General features: G+C 36.9%; 1 protein-coding gene across 3 annotated transcripts in view; it reads left to right on the top strand.

Moving 5' to 3' along the window:
* Positions 1-4,862: 4,862 nt before the first annotated feature.
* The window catches only part of ANKUB1 (ankyrin repeat and ubiquitin domain containing 1), a 33,035-nt gene continuing 20,135 nt past the window's right edge, over positions 4,863-17,762 (top strand). The window contains exons 1-2 of one of the 3 annotated variants that reach the window (XM_004755532.3): positions 4,863-5,430; positions 6,964-7,107. In XM_004755532.3, coding sequence (XP_004755589.1) covers positions 4,948-5,430; positions 6,964-7,107 — 627 coding nt within the window. In that variant the 5' untranslated portion in view covers positions 4,863-4,947. The remainder of the gene's footprint in view (positions 5,431-6,963; positions 7,108-17,762) is intronic. The other 2 variants (XM_045088508.1, XM_045088509.1) reach the window with 2 other exon arrangements.

Below are 17,762 nucleotides of genomic sequence, written 5' to 3'. Positions count from 1 at the left end.
AAGCATTGAATAATGTATAGAATTGTCAAATTACTATGTTGTACACCTGAAACGAATACAATATTGTATGTCAACTAACCTTCAATAAAAAATAATGCCATCAATTTTCTCTAAACACATCAGCACTGAGCATTTTTCATACCAAAGCATATACTCTTAAGGTAATTAGTATTGTAAAGAATCATCAATCATTCTGTGTTCCTATACAAGACTATTTACCATATGACATGAAGTTCTATTTTTTCTTGTTTTGTATATATCATATGACATGTATGACATGTATCAATATATAATAAATCAAAAAAGTCTTAAAATCAATGTAAACATGTAATTATTTCAGAGTTTTTAAAAGGAACCTAAAGTAAGGGATTAAACAGTAATAGGGAGACTGCTATGACTCTAAATGGAGAAATAAAAATCAAGAATCATAGATTTCCATTTATGAAACATATGAGAGATCAGAGGACTAAAATATTAATCACTGATTGTGACATAGTCATTTTTATTTTTTACCCCAGTACAGATCTTTTAACATTTTTTTCTTGTTCTTTCTCCCTTGGTATGTGTCACCTTCCTATTTTCTTGTTTTCCCTTTATTGGACCTAATTCTTTTATACCATTATTTCTAACAAGCCCTTCCTTTCCTATTTCACTAGATTTGTCGTTACCTTTTCCATGCTTATCCCTACTGTCTGACCATTCTCTTTAAACAAAGCTTAGCTATTTATTGTTTATTAATTATTGTCTTTGTCCCTCCCCACTATTCCTTACCTACCTTTCCTCCACTCCAAACACACACACACATTCACATTAAACTGGAAGTTCCATATCTTATTCACTGCAATGATCCTGCAGAGAACAGTGCCTGATACATACTAAAGGCTCAGTGTGTATGTACTGAACGACTAAAATGAATGAATAGTATATCTTTACATCAGATTAAATGTCTCTTCACTTCCATACCATCAATTTCATTTGTACATCTCTTATCACACTTTATCCTACAATACAGTTCCTGGTCCAGGTGTGTTGGACAGATACCATTTTCCATATTCATGGCAAATTCCTTAAGATCCATCACCAAATCTTCCAAAGACTTAGCATATTCCATTGCAGGTAGGAGGCACCCAGTAGGCTAACTAAATTATTTAAAAACTCCTGGGTGGGGACTCAAAAAGAGCTTCTAGATGCTAAAACAAGTTATTTCTAGATTGCAACTAAGAAAATTTTCGAGTCTATTCTTCATCAATTCAATCTGTCCCCAGATTGCTAAGAGAGTTTCAAGTCTGCTTATCATTTCATTATTACAAGGTAACTTTTAACGATATCAATCTATAATAACCTCACTGTGTTTATTCATACTGTGAGACACTCAGTGCTGGGGATACAAAAGTGATTAAGACACTGTCCCTCCATGAAGCAGCTCTTCATGAGGAGAGGGTGACACTGATATGATAAATGGAATGCAGTATAAAAAGTCCAATAGTTTAAAAACGTATGACGCAGTGAGGGAATAATAGAGGGAGAGGTAAACTGCCCTGGGGAGATCAAGAAGACTTCTTAAAGGACTGAGTTGGGATTTTTTTTTTAATTTTACTGTATTTCATCTAATTTAATATTTTGAGTAATTAATGCTTTCACATAGTTCATAATCTGAAAAGAAAAAAAAAGGTAACACAAACACAACAACAAATGCTGGTGAGCATGTGGAGCAATAGGAACTCTAATTCATTGCTGGTAGGAATGCAAAATGGTCGGCCACTCCAGAAGATAGTTTGGCAGTTTCTTACAAAACTAAACATTCTCTTACCATACCATCCAGCAATTGTACTCAAGAGTATTTACCCAAATGAACTGAAAGCTTACATCCACACAAAAACCTACACATGGATGTTTATAGTAGCTTTATTCATAATTGCCAAAACTTGGAAGCAACCAAGACATCCTTCAGTAAGCGAATAGATAAATAAACTGTGGTACATCCAACAATGGAATATTATTCCATGCTAAAAAGAAATGAGCTATCAAGTCATGAAAAGACATGGAAGAACATTAAATACACATTACTGAGTGAAAGAAACATCTGAAAAAGGATGCAAACTGTATGATTCCAACCATTTGACAGTCTGGAAAAGACAAACCCATGGACAGTAAAAAGATCAGTGGTTGTGTGAGGTTAGGGGAGGAAAAGGGATAAAGAGGCAGAGCACAGAGAATTTTAGAGCAATGAAACTATTTCATATTATATTGTACCAGTGGATGAATACATGTCATTATGAATTTGTCAAAACCCATAAAATGTACAACACCAAGAGTGTACCCTAATATCAAGTATGGACTTTGGCCAATGAAGTGTCAGCGTGGATTCATCAGTTGTAATGAATGTACCATTCAGTTTGGGATTTTGATGGGGGAAGCTGTAATGTGTGGGGGCAGGAGGTATAAGAGTATAGAACTCTATGCACTTTCTGCTTAATTTTGCTGTAAATCTGAAAGTTCTCTAAAAAATAAAACCTATTTTTAAAAAAAGAAAAAGAAAAAGAAAATACAGTGAAAAGTATTTTTCTTGTCCTTGACCCCTGGCTGCTCAAGTATCCTCTCTAGAGGCACCAATGATTCTAGTTTCCTGAGTATATTTCCAGGGATTTTGAGGTCTATGGAAACTATGTCGTATATCATATCCATATATATGATTTCCCTATTTTTTCATCAAATGGTAGCGTATGACACATTCTGTTTTGCATCTTTTGTCACCTAATTATATACCTTCGAGATTTTTCCATATTGGTACATGGTTTATGTCTCTTACCAAAACATTTTGGCTAATATCTTGGCAACAACATTAAACAGCAATTGTGGTGATAATGAATATCCTTATCTTGTTCCAAAGGAAGCTGGATCTCAAAGGATAAATATGAATTAGAACTCTCTCAATTTTAAGTAACAGAAACCAACCAAAGCATGTTTAAGCAAAATGGGGGCAAGGTATTATATAGAGAGAAGGAGTCTCACAATTCATGGGCAACAGAAACCATGGGAGTACCCTCTGTCTATGTACTTTGCTCCTCTTCATATGTCTGTTTCATTCTTTCTTCTTAGCTTTCTCTGCCACTCAGTCACATTGGAGGTAGAAGATGATTCACTCACAGTGGCTAAGTGCATGTTACAGATTAAACCACAAAGTCATATTTTCCTTCAGTCCAAAAAGAAAGGATTCTGACAGTTCCATTCTGGTCCAAATAATTGTAATGACGAGAAAAGTGTCACATTACAAACATCACTGCTGGGGTCAGAGATAAGGAACTAGTCCTTAATGACATAATTTTGAGCTGGGCATTTACTCTAAAGGCAAGCCTACTACAATGTACAAAAATACACATGTATAAATAAACACATATTTTCGGAAGCTTTAAAGCAGTTGGTTATGATTTCTTAAAGCATATGAGCTTCTTTAAGATCCTCTGCCGTAGGCTGATTTCTCTGGAAACAGAGCCTGAGACAGGGATTGGATGCATATCAATTACTGAGGGAGTACACAAGTAAAACTAGTCAGGGAGAGTTCAGAACTGGGAAGAAGAAAAAGTGAGAAAGCATGTAGTCTCACATAAAGTCCAGCCATGGCCTGATCTACAAGAATCCTTTGCAGAGTTTTCACTCCTTCAGATGAGAAGGCAGGCCTTTTGCAGCCCCTTGGCTGTAAGTTACTGAGGGGAATGCCCAGCTTTTTTGCCAAGACATTTCCCATCATCCAAGGGCAATTCCTGGAGAAGGAGCTGTAGCTATGAGCTTTCACCAGGCAACACCACAGCAGCTTGTGGGGAAACACCAAAACAGAATACCTATACCCTATGTTAATAAACTTCCTATCAAAATGTCAACAACAGGGGCGCCTGGGTGGCTCAGTGGTTTGGGCTGCTGCCTTCGGCTCGGGTCATGATCTCAGGGTCCTGGGATCGAGCCCTGCATCGGGCTCTCTGCTCCGCAGGAAGCCTGCTTCTCTCTCTCTCTCTCTCTGCCTGCCTCTGTGCCTAGTGATCTCTGTCTGTCAAATAAATAAATAAAATCTTTAAAAAAAAAATGTCAACAACAAAAGGCGATAACATGATGTTGCAACACCTGAAAAATATGATGAAAAGAGAGTTAGCTCTGCCATGAAATCCTTTGCCCTTTATATGTCTTCCATTTTTTCACATTTCTTGTGGTTGGAATACAAGTTGGAAATCGGAACAGAATCAACCAAGAGGTTAACATATACCAAGCACCTATCACATGACTCACATTGTGCTAAGTGTTGTTAAGAATAAAAAGAAATGCAAAATGAGGATTCTGTCATGGATCAGGAAGAGAATTTGAGGAAGAAGACGAGATTTACATATGCAAGCAAATAATCTGACCTAACAGCACTAAACCAAGTATATCATACCTGGAGAGTCTTAGAGTTAAGTTTCAGTACAATGCTTACTCTATAAACTTGAGTAATTGTGCTTAATACCTTTGCTCATTTATTGAGTGGAGTTTGAAATATTTTCCACCAATGCTAAGGGAAGCTGAAGAAGATAACAATGGTAAATTGTTATAAATAACATAAAGGCAAGTACTAGAAGACATACCAACTACATGTTGTTATTGGGCAGGTCTGTTACACAGAGAGGATAAGGGAAAACCACAGACATTTGCCTACGCATTCATCTCCCTGGTGCGAGTGGGCATTGTTCTGTACCCCGTGGCAGGATTAGAAATACCGCCAGGGAACAAGTACACAAAGTTGTTATGGAAACCAGAATGCTTCAGCTCAGAGTTATTTATGGAGAACTTTCAGGATTACCACATTCAGTAAAATCAAATCAGTTTTGCTTCACTGTGTGCCAGTACATTCCAATAACATCTCTATTTTGAAGGGTCCTTTAGTCAGCTGCACTGAGTGAATAGAGATTCAAGAGACCCTGGATGATGGTCACATCACAAAAGTATAATTTATGTGTGGCCTTTCTGCAATACTTGTTTGGTGCTTGTTCACACTTGCCCCAACCATTGTCAAGTTTGCTAGCTTCTGTACTTTTGTACTATAGGAACAAGGGGCTGTTGCCTGCCATTGGCGAGGAAAACATTTCTGCCAATACAGCTGCTGTCTGTGTTGCCCAGTACTCAGATAGCAGGACTTGTCTCTTCACATTCTCTCAGCTCAACTTTCAAGCTAGAAGGAAACAGCTGCCTCTGGCCATCATCTTTGTCCATAATTGCAAAATAGAATTTGTCCAGCTACCCAATTCTTTGAGAAAAGTTGTAGGATTGGGGTTTTTTGTTTGTTTGCTTGCTTGCTTTGTTTTGTTTCTTGAGAGAATGAGAATTTTCATAGCCTTTGAGGGATCTTTTGAACCATTTGATGTTGCAACAGATGAAACTGTGGAAGCTGTCAAGCTGATGATAAAGGTATGTACTTTGTCCCCAAGCCACTAAGATGTCTACTGATTTTAACTACGCCGTGGCTTTAAACTATATATGGGGTAGAGATACTATTAAATACATTTTCAGGGGCGCCTGGGTGGCTCAGTGGGTTAAAGCCTCTGCCTTCGGCTTAGGTCATGATACCAGGGTCCTGGGATCGAGCCCCGCATTGGGCTCTCTGCTCAGCAGGGAGCCTGCTTCCTCCTCTCTCTCTGCCTGCCTCTCTGCCTACTTGTGATCTCTGTCTGTCAAATAAATAAATAAAATCTTTAAATAAATAAATACATACATTTTCAGCAAAGGGGAAACACTATTTGAAAATGTCATTATTTGCTTACACAACAGTTTGATAAGAAGATAGTAACCATGGAGGTGTTAGACAGGAAACAAACTGAGTCAGTAAATTCTCAGGAAAAAAAAAATTTGACTTCTCTTTATGAAGTGTGTGGGTTGTGCACTGTCCTTTTGTTCTTCATAAAAAGACAAAAACAGGACATTAACTCTAAACTAGCTAAGTAGAGCATGCCGGTTGTTGGATGGTACATTTGGTGAGTGAACAACTGTAAAGATAACAAAGGATTTTCGAGGTGGAGAGGACTTCAAACAACCCTGAACTACAGCCTCATTTTGCATCCAGGGAGACTGAAGCTCAGAGACTGAAGCTGGTTGACCAGCTCACCTACAAATACAGAACTGGAATAAGAAATAATTTGGATTCAGTAGCTTTCTCATAAGGAAATAATACAGGAAATTAAGACAAATATTTAGGTCTTGACTATCAGATGGTATTTAACTTGGAGATGATCATTCCCATCTAGTAAGGTGCATTTATTGAATCACAGTTACATTAGTTAATAGAGATTACTGTAATTACTGAAACCTACATCTTCTAACACAAAGACTCTTAATCTTTCTATGCCTTGAATCCTTTGGCAGTCTGGTGAAACCTATAGACTCCACAGAATGTCTTCAAATGCATACAATAAAATACATACAAAGAAAAGAAAACCAACTATATTGGAAAATAATTTTCAAACATTAAAAAACAAATTTGTGATATAGTACAGGTGGGCTTCTTTATTTACACCTTATCAAATTTTAGCAATGCATCTAATAACTTGCAATTTCAAAGTAGTGATCAGTATATTTTGAGATTTTTGCAACAACTATAATGATATAAAAATAATCTGTGATTTCTATTGGTGACAAAGTCATAGGTACAGCCAACTACTGCTTCTTTAGTTTGTTGCCTACATACATAATTGAAAGAAGATCTCAGTTTCATTTAGAGTTAATAAAAACAAAACATAGTTTTTCCCCATCTAAACCCTGTTCATAACCTTCCGGAGAGGTCTATAGGCTCCAAGTTAAGAACCCCTGCCTCATACTTCTTCATCTGTCCAAAACACTTTTATAATGCTCACTGGAAAAAAAAATGTAAAAGAAGAGAGATTATATTACTGGAGATTTAGTAACTTCGAGATATACTGTTTTCATAATATGCTATTGATTTTTAAGGATTATTTCCACATTCCTCTCTCTGAAGATGAACAAGGAAGGTGGTATCTGGAGCTAATATATGCTGGAGCAGCCCTAAAGGACAGCTGGAGTCTTGCTGATGTTGGAATATCTTTTGGTTCAACTCTCAAATGCTTTGTTAAGGTATGATGATCAGAACAACAATTGTTCTAGATATCTACCTCATTTTGAATAAAGTTGTGGATAATTCAAAAAAGTCACTTCATAACTTAGGAAGAAGTTTTCTCTTCTTGCTTTCTCCTCTCTTCCATTTGTCTAACTGGTCTTATGCACAATTTCTGATGTACCGGGAAGTAAGGTGTAGAGACTAGAGGGAGTTTCCCTTGTTAACTCTTTATCTCCCTTCCTTCCTCTGTCCCCTGTTGCTGCCCCAAACTGTCATCCCAGAACATCTCACGAACCAATACTGGAATGAGGGCAGGGGTGGATCTGAAATATTGATGTTGAAAGAAAATTCAGTCACTTCCTTGGATCCCCAATGGAATAAGGGCAGGGGAGTGAGGAGAGGTAAGAAATTCTCAGCAACAATAAGAATGAAAGGGCAATTTCTACATCTAAATTCAACCAGAGTAGTCATTCATGAATTAGATGTACATACCTACAACCTGGAGACAGCCTTTTCCATTTATAGTGTCCTTAATTAGTGGCGTTTAATTGGGGATCCCTGGATGGGTTTTAAGAACTTTACGAAACCCTAAAATTATAAAATATGCAAAATTATGTGTCTAGAGATTTTCTGGGTGGAGGATCCTTAATTTCTGAAAATTTCTTTTTCTTTTTCTTTTTTTTTTTTTAATTTCTGATAATTTCTTAAGGAGACAGGTGACCTAAAGAGTTTAAGCATTGATTTCTAGGGAAGAAATGCTATTCAATACTAGTTCTTTATTCTATATGAAAACATGAGACTCAAGGAAGCAAGTAACTAAGTACACATTCTCTGTTAAAAGGGGCACTAATTTTCTCATTTTAGCATTAAAAAATTTTTTATGATAGCCAAAGCTAACTTTTTTTTTGTTTTTTAATATATTTCATTGATTGGCTAAGTGAGAAGTCTATGTTTCAAAAAAATCTAAAATAGTTATTACTAACTAGTAAAAACAGGACACAGAAAAATTAGCATTGTATGATTCCATTTAAGTAAATAAAAATAACATATTTGTACATGAGTTTGTAATGTTTTATGAGCATTTATTCATGTATTATTGTTGTATTCTTGAAGAATGTTTAATTATCAAAAAGATAAATAAAAACAACTCTGATTTCTTCTTTTCTCCTTCTGAGACTAAGAAAATTATAGTATAATACTCCTTTAGGCAGACTAAATTCCATCTCATTTCTTTTTTTTTATCTCATTTCTTAAATGTCTTTCCTTATGTATTTAAATATATTTTTATGTCATGTTTTTGGTACTGTATAGGATAAACCGTTTAAAATATCCTGGAATTTTCCAGTGCCAATAATGATATTTGAGACTTTGTTGCTTGCTTACCTAGAGATAGTGGCACAAGTTTATTACTGATATTTGAGCAGCTGGAGGGATAGGATTGAGCCACAGCTATTCAAGGATGTACATAATGTGTGTAAAGAGTATGAATAGTATACTATTATTTAACTCAGCACTGGCTTTCTTTCCCTTAATTTAAAATTCTAACCTTGATTTATTTTTTAATAGGTAGTACATTCACATAGATGACAAAAGATATAAAAAGTATATACAGTAAAAAGTCTTCCTCCCACCTCTGGCCCCCAGTTTTCCTCCCCAGAGGCAACCTATTTCCTAGTTTTACTTATAAAAATTTTCCATAAATTCTGCCAATAAAACATCATCTATGACCGTGCAAGCTATCTTTGCACTGAACTCTGACCTTTCCCTGGAGTTTAAACTCTCAGTGGAAAAAAATAAAATATAGAGGTAAAATGGGTTTAATCAAGAGAGGCAGAATATAATTACACATCACAGAACTGGCCAACACACAGGGTTTAAATAAAAACATTCATGTTCCATGGAAATCTTAGTGATCTTAATCTTCACCTTCTCCAGTAGAAACACATTTAGGAAATTTCATATGACTGGTTTGGGGAAGAAAAACAGTATCTAGAATCTGAAGGAAGAGAATTACCTGCAAAGACCATAAAGATTGGTTTTTCATCCTGACTTAATTGCTGTTTAGATTAAATGATAAAAAGAAGCCTATTTCAAAATTCCACACTATTTACTATGTATGGATAATAGCAGTCTAAAATGGGATTAAAATGACAAAAATTCTTCGGAAAATATCCCATGCCTCAGAGAATGCAGTCAGACCAGTTCTAAGCTATCTAATCTATTTTATGTAACAAAAGGCTGCATTCCAAGTCATATTGTTGCTTTATTGCACAATTAGATATATACAAATTTAAGTAGTACCTTTCCTATTTAACTATGCTACTACTTCATGCAGTTAGTTCTACCTTCTGAAAATCTTGGAAAGCTAGTTTCTTCATTTATTTTGCACAACTTAGACATAACAAGATGTAAACAACATGCTTTTGCAAAGTTTAAAAATTTGCCAAGTAAGCAATTTTCTTTTAAAAAAAAAATATATAAGTAGAGGGGAGCCTGGGTGGCTCAATCAGTTAAGCGTCTGCTTTCAGTTCAGTTCACAATCCCAGAGTCCTGGGATCGAGCCCACGTTAGACTCCCTGCTCAGCATGGAGTCTGCTTCTCTCTCTCTCTCTCTCCCCCTGTTCCCACAACCACCCCCTACTTGTGCACATGCACACCCTCTCTCTCTCTCAAATAAATAAACTCTTTTTAAAAATACAAGTACACATTATGTGATGCAAAATAAATCCAAAATATTTGGTTTCTTTATTATGCTTATATTTTGTGTGAATTACATTTTGCTTGTGTGAAAAGAGGAAAAGACTTTAGATAAATTAAGAGATGAACTGCTCCTAAATACATTTTTTAAATAGTCAATATATCTTCCAGCCTTCCTGTGTATTATACCTTCTCTTTTAATAGTAATGTAGAAACATCTGGAAAAGTGAACGGGGGGTGCAATATGAGAATAGTGGGGAAAGAATATTGCATTATTTTTTCCTTCTCAGGGGAAAAAGTTCTATAGAAACCATAAGAAATATCTTCTATAAGATATATATTCAAGTTCTATTAAGGCAGGAGTCAATCCTGCCCATTCATTGCTACTGCTGCCACAGACTGCTATGTTCCTATAAATCACGGCATGATGCAGTGGAAGGACCCAGGTTATTGCTGGGCATGCAGAAGTGCTATCCCATTTGCTTCCTTCATTCTAACAAGTGTCACTGTGGAAACTATTGCTTGAGTTTTGTTCACTGTTGACAACCAGTGCTGAAAATAGTACCTGGCATATAGTAGGCTCTCCATAAAAGGGTGATGTATGAATAAGTTGACAAAGTCCCTGAGAGGTGAAGTTTGAAAATTAACAAGAAGGTATATGTTTGATATCAGAAACATCATAGCAAGGTATCAAGATGCATTTCAGGGTTACGATTTCCTCCCTTACTGGGGCATCTCTCCTCCCTCTGTACCGTCAAGGCAAGGTGCTCCTACATCCTTGTCTTTTTTCCTTTCCAGCATCAGGTTCTTAATTGTAAGCAGCAGCAGAAACAAAGCCTGGACAACTTAAGCAGAAAATAAATGCACTGAAAGGCTACTCAGTAGTTGACAGTCTTGACAAGAAGACTAGATAAGCAGGTTCAGAGAGTATGCAGTCAAAAACAATGTCTTCATCATGCCCCAGAACTAGTCCAAGAAGGCTGCAGCTGCAGCCACCTCTGAGCCCTCAAAGCCAGCAATTGACCCTGCCTCCAGCCTTGCTGCCAGACAAGCAATGCTGCAGATGTGCCACTGCCATGGACGAGGCCCTGTGTCTGCTGCTTCTCTGCCTTACCAGCTCCTAATTCAAAGTACAGCTGGTGAGTAGGCTAGCTTGGGAGCACTTAGCCCTGCTACAAAGAGGGCTAACAAGCAACTCTCTGACAGGTCATGCCTTCTAAAGTGTGAGGTGGGGGACACTTGGGTGGCTCAGCCAATTAAGTGTCTGACTCTTAATTTTGGCTCAGATCATGATCTCAGAGTTGTGAGACTGAGCCCTGTATGAGGCTTTCTGCTAGATGTGGAGTCTGCTTAGGATTCTCTCTCTCCCTTTCCCTTTGTGTCTCCTCTTACCACTCATGGGTGCTCTCTCTCTCTCAAAAAAAAAAAAAGAAAGGAAAAAAGAAAAATGTATAATTTACAAATGAGAGATGTTTGGCCGGCTCAGTCGGAGGAACATGTGACTCTTGATCCTGGGGTCATGGGTCCAAGCCCTACATGGGGTGTAGAAATTACTTAAATTAAAAAAAAAATTACTTAAAAAACAATGTATAATTTACAAATGAAAATGTTTCCAAAAAGATCATATCTTTCAATAGTTACCTTGAATATTAATAGGCTAAATACTCCAATCAAAAGACACAGGGTATCAGATTGGATAAAAAAGCAAGACCCATTTGCTTTTTTTGCTATCTGCAAGAGACTCATTTCAGATCCAAAGACACCTCCAGACTTAAAGCAAGGGGGTGGAAAACCATTTTTCATGCTAAGAGCATCAAAAGAAAGGTGGGGTGGTAATCCTTTTATCAGACAAATGAGACTTTAAATCAAAGACTGTAATAAGAGATGAGGAAGGACATTATATTATAACTGAAGGGTCTAACCAACAAGATCTAACAATTATAAATATTTATGCTCCTAACATGGGAACAGCCAATTATATAAGCCAATTAATAACAAAATCAAAGAAACACATCAACAGTAATGCAATAATAGTAGGGGACGTTAACACTCCTCACTGAAACGGACAGATCATCTAAGCAAAAGATCAACAAGGAAATAAGGACACACTGGACCTCATGGACTTTACAAATATATTCAGAACATTCCATCCCAAAGCACAGAATACACATTCTTCTCTAGTGCACATGGAACATTCTCCAGAATAGATCACATCCTGGGTCCCTGCATATTTTCAGACCACAATTCTTTGAAACTAGAACTCAACCACAAGAGGAAAGTTGGAAAGAACTCAAATCCATGGAGGCTAAATAGCATCCTAATAAAGAATGAATGAAATTCATTCAGGAAATTAAAGAAGAATTTTAAAAATTCATGGAAACAAATGAAAATGAAAACACAACAGTTCAAAATCTTTGGGATGCAGCAAAGGTAGTGCTAAGAGGACCTAGATAGCATTACAAGCCTTTCTCAAAAACAAGAAAGGCCTCAAATATACAACCTAGCCCTACACCTAAAGGAGCTGGAGAAAGAACAGCAAAGAAAGCCTAAACCCAGCAGGAGAAGACATATAACAAAAATCAGAGAAGAAATCAATGAAATATAAACCAAAAGAACAGTAGAACAGATCAATGAAACTAGGAGCTAGTTCTTTGAAAGGATTAATAAGATTGATAAACCCTTGGCCCAGACTTATCAAAAAGAAAAGAGAAAAAACCCAAATTAATAAAATCATGAATGAAAGAGGGGAGATCACAACCAACACCAAAGGAATACAAACAATTATAAGAACATATTAAGAGCAACTATATGCCAACAAATTTGACAATTTGGAAGAAATGGATGCATTCCTAGAGACATGTAAACTACCAAAACCAAACCAGGAAGAAACAGAAAACCTGAACAGATCCATAACCAGCAAGGAAATTGAAGCAGTAATAAAAAATCTCCCAACAAACAAGAGCCCAGGGCCAGATGGCTTCCCCAGGGAATTCTACCAAACACTTAAAGAGAATTAATACCTATTCTTCTGAAATTGTTACAAAATATAGAAATGGAAGGAAAACTTCCAAACTCTTCTTATGAGGCCAGCATTGCTTGATCCCAAAACCAGACAAAGACCCCACCCAAAAGGAGAATTGCAGACCAATATCTCTGATGAACATGAATGTGAAAATTCTCACCAAAATAATAACCAATAGGATCCAACAGTACATCAAAAGCATTATTTGTCACGACGAAGTGGGGTTTATTCCTGGGCTGCAAGGTTGGTTCAATATCCACAAATCAATCAACGTGATACACTACATTAATAAAAGGACAAGAACCATATGACCCTCTCAATAGATGCAGAAAAAGCATTTGATGAAGTACAGCATCCTTTCTTGATCAAAACTCTTCACAGTGTGGGGATAGAGAGTACATACCTCAATATCATAAAAGCCATCTATGAAAAACCCACAGCAAATAACATTCTCAATGGGGAAAAACTAAGAGCTTTTCCCCTAGGTCAGGAAGACAACAGGTTGTCCACTATAACCACAGTTGCTCAACATAGTAGAAGTCCTAGCCTCATCAATCAGACAACAAAAAGAAATAAAAGGCATCCAAATCAGCAAAGAAGTCAAACTCTCACTCTTTGAAGATGATATGATACTTTACATGGAAAACCCAGAAGACTCTACCCTAAAACTGCTAGAACTCATACAGGAATTCATCAAAGTAGCAGGATATAAAGTCAATGCACAGAAATCAGTCGCATTTCTATACACCAACAATAAGACAGAAGAAAGAGAAATTAAGGAGTTGATCCCATAACAATTGCACCCAAAACCATAAGATACCTAGGAATAAACCTAACCAAAGAGGCAAAGGATCTGGACTCAGAAAACTATAAAGCACTCATGAAAGAAATTGAGGAAGATACAAAGAAATGGAAAAACATTCTGTGTTCGAGAATTAGAAGAACAAATATTGTTAAAATGTCTATGTTACCTAGAGTAAACTACACATTTAATGCAATCCCTATAAAAATACCATCAACTTTTTTCAAAGAAATGGAATAAATAATCCTAAAATTTATATGGAACCAGAAGAGACCCCAAATGGCCAGAGGAATGTTTAAAAAGGAAACCAATGCTGGGTGCATCACAATTCTGGACTTTAGGCTCTATTACAAAGCTGTAATAATCAAGACAGTATGGTACTGGCACAAAAACAGACACATAGATCAATGGAGCAGAATAGAGAACCCACAAATGGACCCTCAACTCTCTATGGTCTACTAATCTTTGACAAAGCAGGAAAGAATGTCCAATGGAAAAAAGACAGTCTCTTCTACAGATCGTGTTGGGAAAATTGGACAACCACATGCATAAGAATGAAACTGGGCCATTTCCTTACACCACACACAAAAATAGACTCAAAATGAATGAAAGACCTCAATGTGAGACAGGAATCCATCAAAATCCTTGAGGAGAATACAGGCAGCAACCTCTTCGACCTCAGCCACAGGAACTTCTTCCTAGAAACATCACCAAAGGCAAGGGAAGCAAGGGCAAAAATGAACTATTGGGGCTTCATCAAGATCAAAAGCTTTTGCACAGCAAAGGAAATAGCCAACAAAAACCAAAAGGCAACCAACAGAATGGGAGAAGATATTCACAAATGACATATCAGATCAGGGGCTAGTATTGAAATCTATAAAGAACTTACCAAACTCAACACACAAAGAACAAATAATCTAATCAAGAAATGGGCAGAGGACATGAACAGACATTTCTGCAAAGAAGATATCCAGATGGCCAACAGACACATGAAAAATTGCTCAACATCTCTTGGTATCAGGGAAATACAAATCAAAACCACAGTGAGATACCACTTCCCACCAGTCAGGATGGCTAAAATTAACAAGTCAGGAAATGGCAGATGCTGGCAAGGATGCAGAGAAAGGGGAATCCTCCTACACTGTTGGTGGGAATGCAAGCTGGTGCAGCCACTCTGTAAAACAGTATGGAGGTTGCTCAAAAAGTTGAATATAGAGCTACCCTATGACCCAGCAACTGAACTACAGGGTATTTACCCCAAAGATAGAAATGTAGTGATCCAAAGAGGCACCTGCACCTCAATGTTTATAGCAGCAATGTCCACAATAGCCAAACTATGGAAAGAGCCTGGATGTCCATCAACAGATGAATGGATAAAGAAGATGTGGTATACACACACACACACACACACACACACACACAAACATATGCACAATGGAATATTATGCAGCCACCAAGAAATGAGATCCTGTCAATTGCAGTGACATGGATGGAACTAGAGGGTATTATGCTAAGCGGAATAAGTCAATCAGAGAAGGACAATTACCATATAATCTCTCTGATATGAGGAATTTGAGAGTCAGGGCAAGGGGTCATGGGGACTAGGGAAGGAAATAAACAAGATGGGGTTGGGAGGGAGACAAAAACATAAGAGACTCAATCTCACAAAACAAACTGAGGGTTCCTGGGTGGTGGGGAGGTAGGGATAGGCTGGGTTATGGATATTGGGGAGGGTATGTGTTAGGGTGAATGTTATGAAATGTATAAGCCTGATGATTCATAGACTTGCACCCCTGGGGCAAACAATACATTATATGTTATTAAAAAAATATATATATATATAATGCTATATATATAATGTATTGTGTATATATATATTGTGTATATATATACACTATATATATAATGTATATATTATATATAATGTTATATATATAATGTATTGTTTGTATATATATATAATGCATTGTTTGTGTATATATATATATATACACACACACATATATATATATATATATATATATACACACACACACAACAACAACAAAAAGACTGATGAATGACAGACCTGTACCCCTGATACAAATAATACATTATATGTTAATAATAAAAAAACACTCAGAAATAAACTGTACTCAAACAATACTATTCAGTCACAAGCCAAAAAAAAAAAAGTAAGATATGTACCTCGTACCATAGTTTCTTGGTTTATTTGTAAAGGGGAAAGCCTAATTTTATGTATTTTCAATGATGATTTTTTAAAAATATTTTATTTATTTATTTGACAGAGAGATAGAGAGAGCACAAGTAGGCAGAGAGGCAGGCAGAAGGAGAGGGAGAAGGAGGATCTCCACTGAGCAGGGAGCCCAATGCAGGGCTCGATCTCAGGACCCTGGGATCATGACCTGAGCTGAAGCCACCTAGGCGCTTAACCGACTGAGCCACCCAGGCACCCCTTCAATGATGATTTTTAATGGTATTATTTATTTAATAACATCTGGCTTCCTTTAGTATAACTACCAGTGTTCCTTATTTAGAATATTTAAGGAGAGGTATCACATAGATAAAGAGATGCTTTTATTATGTGCATAAGGTGAGTTGACAAGTTGCTGTTAATCCACATCAACGTGTTCCCTCTCCAAATAACCAACACGAAGAAATGTCTCCCAATTGGTGTGCCTCAATAGAACTTAAAATGCATTTTCTCACAAAAGTGAGGTTTATAAAGTGGTGAATAAATAGAGTCAAAATAGTAGAAAGGGAACTATGTTCCAGATACATCATAAATTAAATGGGCCTGGGAAGTTCCTGGGGGCTTAAAAAAAAAAAAAAGAATAAACTCTGTAGGTGCTAATTTTCTTGCAATTTAAGAACATAACTTCATTAATAACTAATATATTTTCTTACTTGCACTATTAGTTTCATCTAAACATTCCCATATGTTTTGCAGTTCTCCCTTATTACTTGTTTAAGAGTTTTACATATACCTAGTTATAGATGCTTATGTTTATTCGTATTCTGAGAAGCTCCTTTTGAACTTACTTTTTTAACATCATGTAGTTGCCAGTTCACTATGAAGAGTGACTTGGGTCTTTGCTACTTTGTTTGCACATTACACATTTAATTTTAAGTATAAATTAGTATCCGTACCAAGGGCTAACAAGAAATCAGAGTAACCATCAAAGAAATAAGGAAAAGCTATTACCTAAAATATAATTTTATCCACCCCGCTATCTTTTTATTTAGTTTTTGTAGGAATTTCTTCCTGCCTATAAATACCACATGGATTTAGGATGGACTTTAATGGAGCCATAGGAAAGCGCAAGCATATCGAAAGGGAAAGAGTGAATCCTATGCCCTTCCAATTTTTATTGAGTGAGTTTATGAGAAGCTGTTGAGAAAAACTGTCCTAAGCACGTTAGACTCAGGAAGCAGAGGGCCGGAACCTGCTTTTGGCGATGTGAGTCACTGAAATGGGCCCCAGATCAAAGCACCGCAGCCTAAACTGTAGCTGTAACATTCATTACTCCTTAAAGGCTCTTTCAAAGAGATCTGCTTGTTGATTACGTTATGGCAGTGTGTGATCTGGGAGGAGGGGAATGAATGTCATGTACTACAGTTCTGAAGCAGGGAGGGGCTCCTGGGGGAATCTGGAGGCAAATTTTGATAGGAGAAAGGGGGAGGATAGAATAGAGCTGAACAAGAGAAAAATGACTGGCTAGGAACAACCCCCTCACCAGACCCCAAAACCCAGAGGCCTGATGCCCACTTGTGAGTCTTGCTTAAGGCGCCTCTCCAAGATTCCCACATGACAGGGACAGCTCCGAGCACACATATCTGCCAAGCCGACAAGAGGCCACTGAAGACAAACATGATTGCCCTGAATCCAATGAAGGGGAAGTACATGCAGTTTCATTTTTTTGATTTGACAACTGGAAACGTTAATAGTCTTCTCCTCTCTGCCCCCTTCCCATTTTCCTGGTTTGCCATGTTTCTAGCTTTGGTGTGTCTTGATTCATCTGTTGTTAACAGGAAGATTAATATTTTTCCCAAACCTTCCATTTGAACTTGACTTGAGATGTATCACTCTCACTTGCTTTCCTATCTATATTGCAAAAGAAAAAAAAAAGGAAATTTTTATCACTTATAGT

This window comes from Mustela putorius, unplaced genomic scaffold, assembly GCF_011764305.1.
Source record: "Mustela putorius furo isolate JIRA1106 unplaced genomic scaffold, ASM1176430v1.1 tig00003834_pilon_pilon_pilon, whole genome shotgun sequence".
Classification (NCBI taxonomy): domain Eukaryota; kingdom Metazoa; phylum Chordata; class Mammalia; order Carnivora; family Mustelidae; genus Mustela; species Mustela putorius.
Note: the sequence above shows the minus strand (reverse complement) of the source record. Positions and strands in the feature narration are given on the sequence as shown.